This window comes from Nansenia antarctica (genome assembly GCF_963989245.1).
Source record: "Nansenia antarctica genome assembly, chromosome: 7".
Lineage (NCBI taxonomy): Eukaryota > Metazoa > Chordata > Actinopteri > Argentiniformes > Microstomatidae > Nansenia > Nansenia antarctica.
Genome location: NC_137677.1, coordinates 66,111,542 through 66,128,604, shown reverse-complemented (window position 1 = coordinate 66,128,604; position 17,063 = coordinate 66,111,542). Strand labels below are relative to the sequence as shown.

The following is a 17,063-nucleotide window of genomic DNA, read 5'->3' as shown; positions in this document are numbered from 1 at the left end:
AAAAGGACAACTCGCAGGTGGAAGGGAACATTCATTGTGAGCACGGAAAATGTGAGTCTCTCACAACGGCTTTGCATTGATGAAAACAGGTAGGATGAACGCATAGTTCGCTGTCCATTCCTGTTTAAATGCCCTGTTTTCACCGTCAACTTTCCTCTTTAGACCTTTGGAGAGTGACATTATGTTTCTCTAGCTAGCTAGCAGGTTAAATGTTTAGCTAACTTCACCCGGCACCAAACAACCAATCCAATAATAATGTGACCTTGTAAGTCTGGGAGGAGGGGGGAATCATTATCAGAATAAAACTATGTTAAATAATTATTAGAATAAGTTAGGCTGCGCTACATCGTCAGTCCACACATGTATTATTCAAAACTATGGAAAAGGGTGAAACTAGGGTGAGAATCACAACACAAACTCGCTAGTCAAGCCAAAATACAGCAGCGAAATGGATTGGACTGCTACCTAGTTAACTAGAACACTACTTTACATTGTTACCTAGTTAACTAGAACACTACTTTACATTGTTACCTAGTTAACTAGAACACTACTTTACATTGTTACCTAGTTAACTAGAACACTACTTTACATTGTTACCTAGTTAACTAGAACACTACTTTACATTGTTACCTAGTTAACTAGAACACTACTTTACATTGTTACCTAGTTAACTAGAACACTACTGTACATTGTTACCTAGTTAACTACAACACTACTTTACATTGTTACCTAGTTAACTAGAACACTACTTTACATTGTTACCTAGTTAACTAGAACACTACTTTACATTGTTACCTAGTTAACTAGAACACTACTGTACATTGTTACCTAGTTAACTACAACACTACTTTACATTGTTACCTAGTTAATGTAGTATATTTTTACACATTAATAGCCTTCTTATATAACGTATATCTTACACATATATTACACGTATATTTTTATTACTTCATATACACTTTATTAAATACTTTTATTATTTCATTTACAAACGATCTCGGAAGATTTTCAATTGTCGCACATGCGCTGACACACACACACGAATTGTCGCACATGCGCAGTCACACACACACACACATGCACGCCCCCGAGGGTCTAGGCCAATCAGAGGCCTAGAAGGAAGGATCATGATTGGCCAAGAACATACTGTGATGTGATTGGCTGAGGGCCGCTATAAAACCCTGTGCTCAAGGAGGAGCTGATGCTGCTCTGCTGACTACCTCGAATCACGTTGTGACTGTTTCATATGCCTGTAATCTGAAGACCCGATCTTTTTTGAATAAATACTTTTAAACTTTGGCCAGGAGTTTTTTACCTCTTCTTTAATCACTGAAACAGAGAAATATTCGACATAAGTGGCGACCACGAAGGGACATTTCCATAGCTCTGGATGACCGGTCGTTTTGCAACTCTTCAGGGGAACAAAGGGTAAGTACAAGGCGAAGCTGTGCAAAATAGACTGTGTATATCGAATGAGCTATATTTAAAACGGATCTTTAATATATAACTGGGTAGAGGTTAGTCAGAGAGAGCCGGGTTGTAAAACCTGTATTGAGAAAAGTGTTTTAATTGTACGATTTTTATCGTGTGTGTGTAATTGTGGTATAGCAGAGAAGGAGCTGCTGTAGTCTTGTTTTGAGAACAAGGTATTAGCACATAAGCTAGGGGGAGACGTTTTCCTAGTGGGCTAATAAATGTGGTTTGTATCAGGCAATCGTCTGATGGAGTGTAAAAGCTTGGTTAATGTGGTTTGTAAGTGAGTGTTTGTCAGGAGATAGCTCTATTCAAATGGTATGGAATTGGAATTCCTAGTTTGAAAGAGCAGAGTCCGTGCTGGTGAGCAGAAAATAGCGCTATTTTAAAGGGATACATTGTTAATTTACTTGAGAAGCACGGAGGAAAAACGTGGTTTGAGTAGAAAGGGCGCCATTTTTTCTTTGTCTGAAACGCATGTCAGACCTGCGGACAAGGCCGCTAGTTGAATTGGCGCCAAATTTTTTCTTTGTGTGAATGCATGTCAGACCTGCGGACAAGGCCGCTAGTTGAATTGGCGCCAATTTTTTTCTTTGTCTGAATGGATGCAGACTCAGTGGACACACAGGGCCTAGTAGAAAGCATATGCCATTTTAGGAGTATTTGAATAAGATTATCTTGGCAAATAATACGTTGAACTGCATTGAAAGATATTCTTGGAATTGCTGTGTTGTGGAGAATAATAATTATTGTGGAAAAGCAGTGTTGTGTGAAGATTAATCTTACAGTCCACAGCGGTTTGGTAAAAGAACAAAGGAGTGTTGGGTGGCTTCTTTCCCCCCTGACATCCATTTTTTCAAATACACACGCGCGGGTTTGATAGATTTCAGTACTCATCTCTTAAACGATAACGATAAAACCATACACATAGACTAGGATTGATAAAAATAGAGATATAGTGAATTGATCTCGGGGTATTTCAAATAAGTTTAAAGGTACGGTTACTCGGAAAACGGGAGGGAAAACAGGGGCCAGCACATTTCAAACACAGAGAGAGCATGCGGAGCCAATAGGCCCGCTTACAGAATATTGGTGAAAGAATCTAAAAGGTTAATGAATAGATTGATGTTGTGAATGACTTTTCAGTATCACATTGATTTAACTAATTACTTATCAGTTGAATTAATTATTCAGATCATTCATTTTTTGTTTCCCAAAACAATTGATTGATTCCATAAGTTTTAAATCAATGTATATGATGATATAGTGAATAATTCTAACTAATCATTCATTCCTTTCACTTAACAATTGATTTAGGTATAGATTGTAAAAGTAAAAAAGATAGATTGAGAGTTTTAGGTAAGATATAGTCATTCTGTAAGACATCTTCGGTGTGGCGGCCTCTACTGGTCGAAACACGATGGGATGTTTTTAATTATTGACTGCCCTCTAGTGGATGAAACAAGATAGGACGTTTTTAATTGTTTACTGCCCTCTGGTGGATGAAACAAGATAGGACGTTTTTAATTGTTTACTGCCCTCTGGTGGATGAAACAAGATAGGACGTTTTTAATTGTTTACTGCCCTCTAGTGGATGAAACACTATAAGACATTTTTAATTGTTTGCTGCTCTCCAGTGGACAGAATACGATAAGACACTTTGGAACACTGGTCCTCCATCAGTGCATCCGCCTGAGGTCGACGACATAGTCTTTTACAATGATAGATGGATGGTTACTTCAATTAATTTAAGTAATTACAAATTGATTGAATTAATTATTCAGATTATTTCATTTTCAGTTTTCACAAAACTTTGATCAATTGGTTTATAGTGGTCTAGGGATGACGTTTTCTTCCACAGGATTACATCAATGAAGTGTAAATGACTAAGTCTAGTTGATTGTGCATTCCTTCCGAGTAGCAGGTCGATTTCCTTACAGATTGTAATTGATAATTGATCATTTTGTTCCTTTCAAATAACAAGTCGATTTCCTTACAGATTGTAATGAATAATTAATCATTTTATTCCTTCCCAATGACAAGTCGATTTCTTTACAGGTTGTGATTAATATTCGTGTTTTACATCTTTTTATTTGAAGTTAAGTTCTTTTTTCACAGTTCTTGATTAAAGAATAGCAGAACAGTTTCTATCTGAGGATTGATCAAGCAAGGGGTTGTGGATCAGAAAGACTTAAACCGTGACCTGCTTTTGTAATTTGATAATTGTGTTGAACAGCCTTTGTAGTTTAATAATTAAGTTGACCTGAACTATAATTAATATTGATTGAGCAATTAACTGACACACATTCATACATAATAAGGGAAAAAACATTTAGATTAAAACACACACACATAGATTACATTTAAGTCAATAATACACAATACCACTGAAACAATCCGTTGTTCTGGAATTGTAGTGTTCTGTGTGGACAGTTGACACAGTTAAGAGTTGGACTAGCATCTGTTTAGCAGATACAGCAACAGAAGGTGGGTTGTAAGAAAAGTACACCTTATAGCATATTTTCAGCATATTAAGCAGTATAAATATTTCAGACATGGGAGCCAAACCCAGTAACATTGTGAGGGCTGTTAATACAGACAAGGGAATATTAGCAAATTCATCCCCTGTGGCTATAGTGGAAAAAATGAATCCTCTTGTTAAGGAGATTAGCGAGATATCAACGAAATGGAATATTCGTTGGGCAGACATTGAACAACCATGGCCAGCAGAGGGCACCTTTGATTTACAATTAATTGCAACATTGGAGATACTTATCAATGCACATAAGGCGCATCAAAAAGGAAAGATTAGATCAGAGAAACGCAGGTTAGAGTTAGCTATTTTAGACCTCTTCAAGGTAGAGGGGCAGAAAGTAGCATTAGCTTGGAATGAGAAAACAGCTCACATGGATCCAGAAAAAAGAGATGAATTGGCCAAAGCAATGGAAGAGAAAGTGAACATTCCATTCTCACACACAGCTCCAATCTCCAGTCCTCCTCCCTATGCCAAGAGACTGGAGGACAAGTCTCAGCGGATCTACCCTCAGGTCCCTGTCCTAAGTACGAGCGGAACCTTCACTATCCAAGATAAGGATGAAAATGTACTAGAGAGGGGAAGAGCGAGAGTGACCGTGGACTTCGAACCAGAGAACAGGTCAGGTGCCAAACAGAAAAAGAAGGAGGAGCCGAGGGGAAAAGGGGACGACAGGAGGGACAAGACGGATGACGGTGAAGATGGCAGTGGAGGAGATAGCAAAGATTCCAGTGATGACAGCAATGCACAAGGAGGCTACAGTGCTCCGATAAGAAAACTACTAGCCAGGGCCGAAAAGCAGGGAGGGAAAATACGCTATAAGAAGGGAAAAGAAGAAAATAGTTCTGAAGATGAGCAGAAGTCTCTGAAGGCAGGGAAGAGAAGAGAGAGCTTAAAGCAAAAGAAGAAGAAGCTGCAGGAAGACAGGGATGAAGAGGAGGGAGAAAGGAGGGCAAGAAAACTCCGTGCGAAAATCCTAAGAAACGAAGAGGACTACAGACAACAGCTGCAGGACCTAGACGTAGAGAGAGAAACGTGTCGTCAATCTCAAGCGGCAGCATCACCTGCATCCCGGTTGAACTCCCCAAGGTCCGGAGCGACACCAAGGCGGGAAGTAAAAACGGAGCCACAAGTAAGCGATTATGAAACAGCATCGGAAGAAGAGGAAACTCAGGGGAACTTCCCAGTGCTGATTCGAGGTAACCAGATGGAATATCGTCCTTGGAATCATACGGATCTGTCAGAAGTGATCGAAAAACTCCCAGTCCTGGAAGATGGAGGCCACCCTTGGACGACGCAAGTCGACGTGAGATTGACAGGAACGCACGCTGCTATGGGGGATTTGAAAAGACTCTTAGCTACCATTACAGGATTGGACACCATGCAGGAAATATTGATGAAGGCGGGACTTCATAGATATATCGATACATCCGTTTATGATCCAGAACTCTTCGCAGCAAACAGAGGCAAGCTGTGGAAGGCAATCAGAGAAACATACCCTACTCACATTCACCCAGACAATGTCATTGTGAAGCCACTGGGGGGAGATGAAAATCCCCGGGGGTTCGTTGCCCGTGTGCACTCTCAATGGAGAAGTGTGACAGGGAAGGATGCCGAAGATAACCCGTTAGAAAAAGCCATAATCAGGGAAAAGATTCAACAAGGTCTCCCTACCCCAGTTAAGAACAAGTTAGCAGAAGTGGTGGGCCTACGACACATGAGCAAGGCTGTTTATATAGACAACATAGCACACCAAGTAGAATTATTTAGAAAGAAGATTCAGGCACAGAAGGCACAAGACGAGGACTCACTCAGAAAACTAACTCAAGTGCAGTTGACAGAAGGCAAGAAAACCAGAGAGAGAGAGCAGACTATAGCCCTACAGGTCCCATCTCAGCCACAGCAACTGCAAATTGTCCCTCCCCAGTCATACCCACAGGGGCCACAAGGGGGGAATCCATACCCACAGGGGCCACCAGGGGTGCAAGTGGTTCCATACAACCAGCCTGGCCAAGGACCACCACAAGAGGGATGGACCGCAGCACCGAGGAAGGTACTAGGACCATGTTTCGTATGCGGCCAGTATGGACACTTAAAACGTACCTGCTTTAAGAAGAACCAGGGGGGCGCAGGGGGGAAACAGAAAGGAGGATATAAGCCCCCTGCTGCACCGGCTCCAGGAGTGGTGAACCCCTATGGAGGCCCAGCAGCTGCGCTATAGGGGTGCCCAGAAGATCCGAAAGGGGGGTGCCAGCTGGTGGTGACAAACAGGCCTGAAGATGAACCTACAATATGGGTGTCGGTCAACCAACGTCCATTAGAATTGATGGTGGACAGTGGAGCAGCCTACACCTGTCTGAAGCCTGAAGACGCCACGCACCTTCCTATGTCTGGGAAATATGTGAAGACAATCGGATTCGAGGGAATTAAACAGCTGATCCCTACCACTGAGCTTGTAAGCTTAGAGTACAAAGGACAGAGAGCAGATCTGTCAATACTTGTATCAGAACACACACCAATAGGGCTACTAGGGAGAGATGCACTATGCCAGTTAAATTGTACCGTGAAATGCACACCGGACGGCTGTCAGGTGACAGTGCCACAAGAGAACAGACAGTTGTCTGTCATGATGGACAACAACGCATCTATGGTATATTGGGTGGGAGGGCTTAGCCCAGACCTAATGGAACCAGCAAGGATGTGGGACAATTATATCCTGGCACACATGGCAGAGGCCAGAAGGCCTACTGATCCATTGCATTGTACACTCCAGTATTTTAGAGAAGTTGCAGATGCAACCCCAGATGAGTGGCTGAAGCATCAGCCAAAACAGGTACAGCTTAGTACAAGTTGTATAATCCTAGGCCCTCAGGGAGTGGCTATGAAGATAAACAGTGACACTTATCTAGATCAGGAGCATAAGATTGAGGGTAGCATCCCTCATGTGACACTTATGATATCTGAACACTATAAGCAGAAGCATTTAGGGGCAATGATGGCAGACTCAGAAAAAGCCAGATTTGTAACGACAAAAGAAAACCCTGCTATCTGGAGGAGCATTGATGGACAGTTCACAAAACTGATGATCTCTGCTCAAGGAATAGGACATCCGCAGACTGTGAAGCTAATGAACCAGCTAATCCTTCCTGTACAAGCTGACAGAGACCTCAGAGAAGAAATGATGCAGAATGTGCCAGCCGACCTGTGGGCAAAGAACAGTACAGACATTGGATTTGTGAAATCAGCTCGTCCATTGAGAGTTGAACTCATACCGGGTGCAGAACCCCCTTGGAAAAACCAATACCCATTGAAACAGGAAGCAATTGATGGAATTGAGCCACAGATCAAAGGACTGTTAGAGGCAGGAGTCCTGAAGATAACTCAATATCCGTTAAGCAATACACCTCTTCTGCCAGTGACGAAACCTGATGGTTCATATCGTCTGGTACATGACCTACGGGCTGTGAATGAGGTAGTCGTCAGCTATCCAGCTGAAGTTCCTGATCCTCATGTGCTGTTGACTCAGATTCCATCTACAGCCAAAGTGTTTACAGTGATTGATTTATGCGGGGCTTTCTTTTCTATACCTCTTAGTGTAGAAAGTCAAGGGTTATTTGGGTTTACCTACAAAGGTCAGCATTATCAATATACCAGAATGCCACAGGGGTACAAACACAGTCCTCATGTTTTTAATCAGGTCTTAAGGGAGGACTTAGACGGGTTAGAACAGATGATAAGTAGTACTGCCATTCAGTACATGGATGACATACTCCTTTGTGCCCCAGATGAAGAAACATGTCACAGGGATTCCGTTAAACTGTTAAAGGTTTTGGCGGAGAAGGGACACAAGGTGTCTAAAAAGAAGCTACAGTATTGTCAGGAAAAGGTAACTTACTTAGGACAATCCATTACACAGGGACATCGCAGCGTCACAAATGAACATTTGGAAGCTATTCAGAAGGCTCCAAAACCACGAACGGTTAGGGAAATGATGATGTTTTTGGGCATTACTGGGTATAGTTCAGCATGGGTGGAGGATTACTCTAGACTAGTCGCTCCATTGAGGGGGATGATTAAGGAAACAGGTAGCGATAACCTCCAATCTTGCATTACTTGGACAAGGGAAGCTGATTTGGCGTTTGAGACAATTAAACACAAATTGCAAGAAGCGCCAGCTTTAGCGCTTCCAGATTATTCCAAAGAATTTGGATTGTATGTTTCTTCTTCAGCCGAGGGGAAGTATGCCTGCGCTGTTCTCACGCAACCAACAGGCATTGGACCTAGTCCACAGCCCATAGCCTATTACTCTGTCGCATATTCAGAGGTAGAAATGGGTTTCGCGCCATGTTACAGAGCAATGGCCGGGGCTTATCTTATGTACGAGAAGGCAACAACCTTAACAATGGGGTACCCAATTACCATTCTCTGCCACCACAGTCTAAGGAACCTCTTGAATCAAGGCAAGTACACTTTGACGATGCCTAGGATTAGGGATTATTACAGGATGTTGGAAAGGGAAGATGTAACATTACTAAGATGTAACACACTTAACCCAGCAGAGACCTTGCCAACCCCAGAAGATGGGGAACCACACGATTGTGTGAAGGAAGCTACGAGGTACTCTAAGCTTAGAGCAGATCTACTAGCTTTGCCTTTAAAGGAAGCTGACGTTGAGTATTGGACTGATGGATCTTGTTACCGGGTAGGAGAACATTTACGTGCCGGGTATGCCATAGTCCGATCCCAAAATTCGGAGTTCATTGTGGAACAAGCCGAGGCTGTTCCTCAGCCTTGTTCAGCTCAGTTGGCTGAATTGATTGCCCTCACAGAAGCATGCAATTTGGGAACCGGACAAAGAGTGACAGTATACACCGACTCTGCCTATGCCCACAATGTGTGTCATTTACATGGAGCTGTATGGAAGGGACGGGGTTTTAAGAAAACTGATGGTTCGCCTATTCAGCACCACGCTCAAATCATGAAGCTGTTACAAGCCATGATGAAACCAAGGGAATTAGCCATAGTGAAGTGTGCCGCACACAGATCTGACTCATCACATGTCACACAAGGTAACAGGGCTGCAGATGATGCAGCCAAAGCTATTACAGGAGCAGACAAAGCAGGTAAAGTTCTGCTGGTCACACATGAAGTACAGTTACAGGGCATGGTCACGCTTGAGGATTTGTTGATGTTACAGAGTGAGGCAAATACGCTAGACAAAAACTTATGGTTAACCAGGGGAGCTAGTCAGGATGACACAGGTCTATGGAGAAATCATGAGGGACTGGTTGTGGCACCCCCAGATTTATTAGGCGTACTGATACAGGAAGCCCATGGATTAGCACATGTGTCCAGGGGGGAGGTAAGACGCAAGATCACCAAGGAATATGGTTTTTGGGCTCCATATTTGTTGGAACAAATAGACCATGTCCTTGGTCAATGTGTGGTCTGTTTGAAGAACAATATCAGAGCTGGAATACCAGTGGGAACTGGGCATATCCCTACCCCAAACGGGCCAATGAAACATTTAGTGATTGACTATGTGGACATGATTCAACCTGTTGCAGGATACAGGTACATGCTAGTTGTAGTAGACAGGTTCAGTAGATGGGTAGAAGCTTGCCCCACTCGAAGAAAGGATGCTCAGTCTGTAGCAAAGTTCCTATGCAGGGAAGTCATGCCTAGGTTTGGAATTCCAGATAGGATATCGTCAGACAATGGTAAGGAATTTGTGGATAAGACGGTAAAGCTTATACTACAAAAGTTGGGAATCAAGCAGAGACTTGGGTGTATTTACTCACCTCAAAGCCAGGGGATAGTAGAGAGGATGAACGGGGTCCTTAAGAACCGTCTTTCTAAGGTCTGTAAGCATACAGGTCTTAATTGGTTGGAAGGACTCCCTCTTGCATTGATGGCCTGTCGTTCCAGTGAGATTCGAGGGCTGCACTTGACTCCCCATGAACTGGTAATGGGGAGGATAATGACAGCTCCCTGTGTACGAACCAGTGGGAAAGGGCCAAGTTTGGCTCTCCTGGAGAGTGACATGAAAGCCTATGTACAGTACATGACTAACCGGCAAAAGAGTATCTCTTCTTATGTGCTCCACAAACAGGAACGTGAAGAGGAGGTGAACGCACAGGAGAGGAAGGACGCGTTGCAACCGGGTGACAAGGTATACGTGAAGGTCTACAGACGGAAGTGGCATGAGGCTCGACGGGAAGGACCATACGAGGTCGTTCGGTGCACTGGGACTGCCCTCCAAATCAAGGGGTCCCCCACCTGGTATCACGTTCATCACTGCATCAAGGCACCCAATGAGGACGATGAGGGAGAACCTCAGCAGGATGGTGAGGAGACCCCTGGAGACGAGGAAGTCCACAGCTTGGACATCCAGGCTGACGAAGATGTTGGTGAGTATCTGCGTCATGATGCAGATGATGCCGGGGGCCTCGTCCCAGACCCTGTCCAGCCCACTGATGAGTGGGTCAACGGAGACCGTGAAGGATCCAGTGACTGCGACACCCCTCTTGGGGGTTCTACCGAGCCTGGTGTTGCCCCTGTTGTCACCCCTTCCAACCCTGACAATGCTCCAGACGGAGATGTCAGCAACCTGGGCGGCTGCCCGGACCGAGGTACCATTGAGAGACACAGACCTGTCAGTGATACACCTCAACCAGACAGACCCCATAAAACACCAAGGCCAATTAGGAGGAAACTCAAGCCATGCCGTTTCAGAGACTAATATACCCCTTAGTGTTCCTACCCCATTGACTTCTTTGGACAATGTTACACTTTACTCACACACTGTTATGCCTGGACGTCAGAGAAGAATGATCATAGCAAGTAGAGCTTTTGCTTGCCCACATTCACGTTGTACTATTGATGATTGTTTGATCTATACCGCCGAAGAGAGCGAGTGGTATTTATTGGATACTACATATGTTACACTTGATCAATACTCAAGCAACATGCAAGAAACTCGTGTGACATTAACTAATGTTGACCAGGAAGAGAGCTCGTATTGGTGTGCTAGACGTGATATCGGTGAACCGGTGGCTAGTAAATCCAACAATTTCAAGGACAAAATTTGTAGGACCAGGCCTGACTTTCCACACCACTATAGGTTGGACTGTGAGACATTGGTGCATAAATATGTTCACGATGAGTTACCAGGAAAGGTTGAAAATGTTGCTGTGAAGGCTCCTACGAAGGCGATTGTAGTCGCTACTGACGATTATTTGTTGTATGATTCTAATCACCTGGGGACACGGTCCCACCCTAATTCTGCCACTAGTATCATGAAAGATTTTGCTTCAAAAATGAATTATTCTGATTGCTGGATTTGTCAACAGGTCCCTGTAAGTGCGTCTGCTCCTATGTTTTTCCCCATACCGTTAACTAAAGCAGAATGGCTTCATTATAATTGGCAGGGTTTAGCCCCATTTGTTTTACAGGGCAAGAACCAGAGCTCTTCTTGTCAGCCCAGCACGATTCTGGTTCCTTTAAATTCTTCCTATGCAGGTGTGGATATTGGTGTGTTGGAACGTCTGACAGCAGCGGTTAACAAACACCATAGGCCTAGCGGTGTGGGGAAGGTTATTATTGATAGGCTTACACATTTGTCACAACCAACAGGTCCGAAGAAGATATATATTATCCAAGCTATGTTCGCTCAATTAAATGGTACTGCATTGAGTCCTCATCTGTCATGTTCTGGGAGTGTGACTTCTACACGGTGGAGGGGTTCGGTTGTTATTTCTGGATTAAAATGTAAAGTTGTTGATTGTGCTATGGTGCCTCAAATGAAATTACATGATACCAATACTACCAGACGGCAGAGAGGCACCACGCAGCTTAAAGTCATGCCTCTCGTAAATATTACAACCTGTATTGACATTCAAGTACGGCCCAAGATCAGCTCGGTTCGTCAGTTAGGGGCTGCGTCTTGTATAGGTGGAACCATTTTCTCGTATCCTGGTACGGAGCTTCAACTCCCGGAACATGTGTTTCTTGTGTGTGATAATGATGCATTCTCTAAGCTTCCTGCTTTGATTGAGGGTGGTTGTTATTTGGCTCATCTGATACCTTTGATTAGGAAAGTTACTCGGGAGGAGATGTCTGTACTTCACAAACAAGCAACCCATCGTAGTCGTAGGGCGTTGTCTACCGCTCAGAAGTTTTTTGGCCTAATATTCCCAAGTTATGGTGTCTACAACTCTCAGACTGAATTAAGTGCCTTATCATCCGTTCTTGAAAAACACATTAATGCTTCGGATGCTGTAGTGTCTGCCCTGGCCACTGAATTGACTGAAACTAAGAATGTAGCTCTCCAAAATAGAATGGCTTTGGACATTATTTTGGCCAGTCAGGGTGGTACTTGTGCTTTGATAGGCGGTGAATGCTGCAGTTATATTTCGGATTCTGGTAACGCTTTGCATGATTTTCATGAATCTAACAAGAAGGGTGTAGAGGATTTACATAAAGAACACGGTTGGAATATGTTAGATTTCTTTGATTCTGCTTTTTCAGGTATTGGTAATATGATCAGGTCCGTCGCTATTATTTTTGTTGTCATTATCATCTGTATTATGTTACTTGGTATTTTGATCAAATGTTGTGGAAAGTGTATTTCTGATGTTCCTATTAATGCTTTAATGTTGACCAACATAGCTGATGAGCAAAAGCTGGATTCTGTTTTGCTTTCTGATTTTGTTTCCTCCTTTGATGATTTGTTTATTAAGTGATGTTTTATGATTAATTGCTTCGATTACTGTTTGTTTCTTTCTATATCATGTGATTGATGTCAGTTGGGTAGTGGTGTGGTGGTTATGCAAAGATAGGAAAGCGGTTCTGTTCCTAGCACAACGAAGAAAACACTCTTGACTGGGAAAGGATATCAATCTGAGAAAGCGGTAAAGGCTGTTCTCCAACTGGGTTCATGTGCTAGTAACCTCTGTCCCTGGCGCTTCAAGGACAAAGAAAACATCGGTCGTTGGAAGTTTCTATATTAATTTGTGCATGATGGACTGTGTTTAGTTTAATTGTGGTTGTTATTTTCAGGATTCTTTTTATTATTGGTTGGTTTCTATTTTTTGCATGATGTCTTTGGGTTCTTAATAGTTATTTTTTATTTTTTTATTTTTTTAATTTTTTTTTTTTTTTTTTTTTTTTAATATTTTCTTAGCTGTGATATGTGGGGTTTGTGTTTTGGTTTTGGTTTATGTGATCATTTAGTTTCGGAACACCCTCTGGGTGGTCCGAGGGGGGATGTGTAGTATATTTTTACACATTAATAGCCTTCTTATATAACGTATATCTTACACATATATTACACGTATATTTTTATTACTTCATATACACTTTATTAAATACTTTTATTATTTCATTTACAAACGATCTCGGAAGATTTTCAATTGTCGCACATGCGCTGACACACACACACGAATTGTCGCACATGCGCAGTCACACACACACACACATGCACGCCCCCGAGGGTCTAGGCCAATCAGAGGCCTAGAAGGAAGGATCATGATTGGCCAAGAACATACTGTGATGTGATTGGCTGAGGGCCGCTATAAAACCCTGTGCTCAAGGAGGAGCTGATGCTGCTCTGCTGACTACCTCGAATCACGTTGTGACTGTTTCATATGCCTGTAATCTGAAGACCCGATCTTTTTTGAATAAATACTTTTAAACTTTGGCCAGGAGTTTTTTACCTCTTCTTTAATCACTGAAACAGAGAAATATTCGACATTAACTAGAACACTACTGTACATTGTTACCTAGTTAACTAGAACACTACTGTACATTGTTTAGCAGGCTCATAAAACAAGCCGTGTTAGTTGACTAGCGATGTGTCATTGATTTTCGACAACGCGGAAATGTGTTCACATTTTCCGAAAGAAAAGTCAAAGCATTAGAACGTAGAACGGAAAATCGCAAGCGCGCTTTGCGCACGGAAAGCCACCGGCCCCGATTTGGCCTGATTCTGTTTTTCCGTTAGGAGATAATTTTTTTTGCTTTAATCCCTGGGCTCCCCCGCACACCGTGATTTAATTCGCACACTGATTACGGTCACAGTATAAATGCTTTATTTCAGAAGGGAGAGGCCAGCGCTGTACAGTATGTTGCCTCCGCATACTGTGCACATACAGTACGAGCATGCCGTGAGTAATATAATGACATCAACATCTGTCATTCCTGCAGTCTTCCAGCGACCCCTCTGTAATACTTCTCAACTCACAAGCGGAGGTATTGCCGTGTTTATTCAGAAAATAATCATGCACGAGCTTGTTACTTTCTTCTGCAGAGAAGCGCGCTGACCTCCTTCTTAGGACTTCCATAATAGCATAGCGCTAATGACTCAACGCAGCCGGTTCTTAAAGGGAATGGCACCTGGCACGCTGATTGGGTTGATTGAGAAGACGCCCAAAACACACCCATGACTAATTTCTTTGCTTAGTGCCGGGTTTTAGGCGCCCACTACCGCACGCATAATAGCAAAGTGGCCTTGACCACGCCTCCACGTCTTACGTTTAGATCTACCGCCTCGTCTTATTGCTTAAGACTTATGAAGTGCATAATAGGGCCCTCTGTCTGTCTCCTAACATTCTGGAACTCTCTGTCTGTCTCCTAACACTCCGGAACTCTCTGTCTGTCTCCTAACATTCTGGAACTCTCTGTCTGTCTTCTAATATTCTGGAACTCTCTGTCTGTCTCCTAACACTCTGGAACTCTCTCTCTGTCTCCTAACATTCTGGAACTCTCTGTCTGTCTCCTAACACTCTGGAACTCTCTGTCTGTCTCCTAACACTCTGGAACTCTCTGTCTGTCTCCTAACACTCCGGAACTCTCTGTCTGTCTCCTAACATTCTGCAGTTGCAGGATGAAGTTAGAAGATCAGACTTTAGACACTCTGCGGTCGCCGAGATTGGACTTCCGTCAAGGACTCATACATACATGGACATGCACATTGCTGTCAATAATATTGTCGGCCACCAGTGAAATGATGGTAATGTTACCACTGGTGTCCGCACAGTTGGTTTGTAAAGACTATTAACTGACCACTCGTACATTTACCTATTTCAGAGCGCTCCTTGAAGTTGAATAGAGTGAATTAATGAACGCACCCCAAATCGTGAGCTTAGAATGATAAGGTTCTATCTCCGTTTAGAATGATAAGGTTCTATCTCCGTTTAGAATGATAAGGTTCTATCTCCGTTTAGGGCAGTTCAGAGATATTGAGCGTCAAAGTTTTTACATTCCATTATGTTTTGTGAGATGGAACCTTTGTATTTTATGAATTACTAACTAAACATTTTCAACATTTTAAAAATAACACCACACAGGCATTAATAAACACCTAATTCCATCAAGGACCACTTTGGAAATAAGTGTTTTAAATAATGCTTTCAAGTGCCATCCTCTGGACATTACTTAGTGTCATAATGCGTAAATGATGCTATTGTATAATTCCTAATAAAAAATCAAATCAAATCAAAAATGGATCAGATTATGTAAAAAAACTAAATTTGGACAAAAATGCAGATCATAGAACCATATAATTCTAACGTCACAAGGTGTTGTGTGTGTGTGTAGGAGGTTGTGTGTGTGTAGGAGGTTGTGTGTGTGTGTAGGAGGTTGTGTGTGTGTAGGAGGTCGTATCGACGGTGGGTTTCTCACCTCATGGCCACGTTGCTCCCGTCCACGACCACAGGCCTCAGGTTCTCCCTCTCCTCCTCGCCCCCGCACCCCCCGCACCCCCCGGACACACCCTCCATCCGGCACGAGTCCAGGGACGAGCAGGACGAGGAGTGGACCGCCCCCGCCGACGACAACAAGGAAGACAAGGGGCACTGGGAGACCCCCGAAGACTCTCCTCCTCCTCCTCCTCCTCCTCCTCCTCCCCCTCCTCCTCCTCCTCCTCCTCCCCCTCCTCCTCCTCCCCCTCCTCCTCCTCCTCCTCCTCCCCCTCCCTGCTCCGCGGCCTCTGAGCGCGTGCCCAGCTTGACCAGCTCTCCCAGGATGTCGTTGATGAGCGCCTCCGAGCCCAGCTTCCTCAGCACCATCAGCACCAGCTCCCCGGGGTAGCCCAGCTTCAGGGCGAACTCCACCTTGGCCTGGCGGTCTGCGAGGGGGTCTGAGGAGGTGTCGGGGGGGGGCAGGGTGGGGATGGGTGAGAGCAGGGCTGGGGGGTCCCCGGGCGGCGGGGGGTGACTGGGTGAGGAGAGGAGAGGGCGGGGGGTGGGGGGCAGGACATTCTGAGACCTCTCGTCTTCGCTGTCCTCCGACGTGGAGTTGCAGCTGCTGCTGTCGCTGCTGCTACCGCTGGCTGCTACCCGCCCTCCACCCTCCCCCCCGCCAGCCTCCGCCTCCACCTCCGCCTCTCCACCCTCCGCCTCGGCCCCAGACGTGCCTCTCAGGCCCAGGCTGCCTGCCCGCCGGGCGGTGCCCTCCACGTGGAGGTAGTCCAACTCCAGCCCCAGGCTGTGGAGGCGGCCTGTTCCATCCTCCTCCAGATGGTCCTTCAGGCCCATGAAGAAGCCGTCTCACACATCCAGCCCTGACCTCCGACCCCTGGCTGACCCCTGGCTGACCTCCCTGACCCCTGGCTGACCCCTGGCTGACCCCCGGCTGACCTCTCTGACCTCTGGACGACCCCACTGTCACCGCTGCTGCTGTCCGGCTGCTCTCTGACCAATCCCAGGAGACCGAAGCCTGGGAGAGGGGGGGGGGGGGGGAGGGGGGGGGGAGAGGGAGAGACAAAGGTGACAGAGTTATTAACCCATGGAGTGAAACATGTCATACGTATTTCTTTGTAGAACAGCAAATAAAACGACACACGTTATATATAAACTATATATATGTTACATATACAGGTTCTATATACAGTTATATATACAGTTATATATACAGTTATATATACAGCAGTGAACACTTTCCTTTTGTCTTCGAACAGAAACAATAAAACCTGGAGAACCTCAACAGCACGCATCATTACCAGAACTCCCTCCATTCACCATATCACCAGAACTCCCTCCATTCACCATATCACCAG

The 17,063-nt window shown here is 44.4% G+C and overlaps 1 protein-coding gene across 1 annotated transcript in view; it reads right to left on the bottom strand.

The window, feature by feature from the left end:
• LOC308162921 (putative ribonuclease ZC3H12C) overlaps positions 1-16,542 on the bottom strand; it is a gene marked incomplete at both ends in the record, with an annotated part of 23,393 nt that extends 6,851 nt beyond the window's left edge. Inside the window, 2 exons of the mRNA XM_080537062.1 lie at positions 15,689-15,780; positions 15,994-16,542. Coding sequence (XP_080393188.1) covers positions 15,689-15,780; positions 15,994-16,542 — 641 coding nt within the window. The remainder of the gene's footprint in view (positions 1-15,688; positions 15,781-15,993) is intronic.
• Between the last annotated feature and the right edge of the window lie 521 nt (positions 16,543-17,063).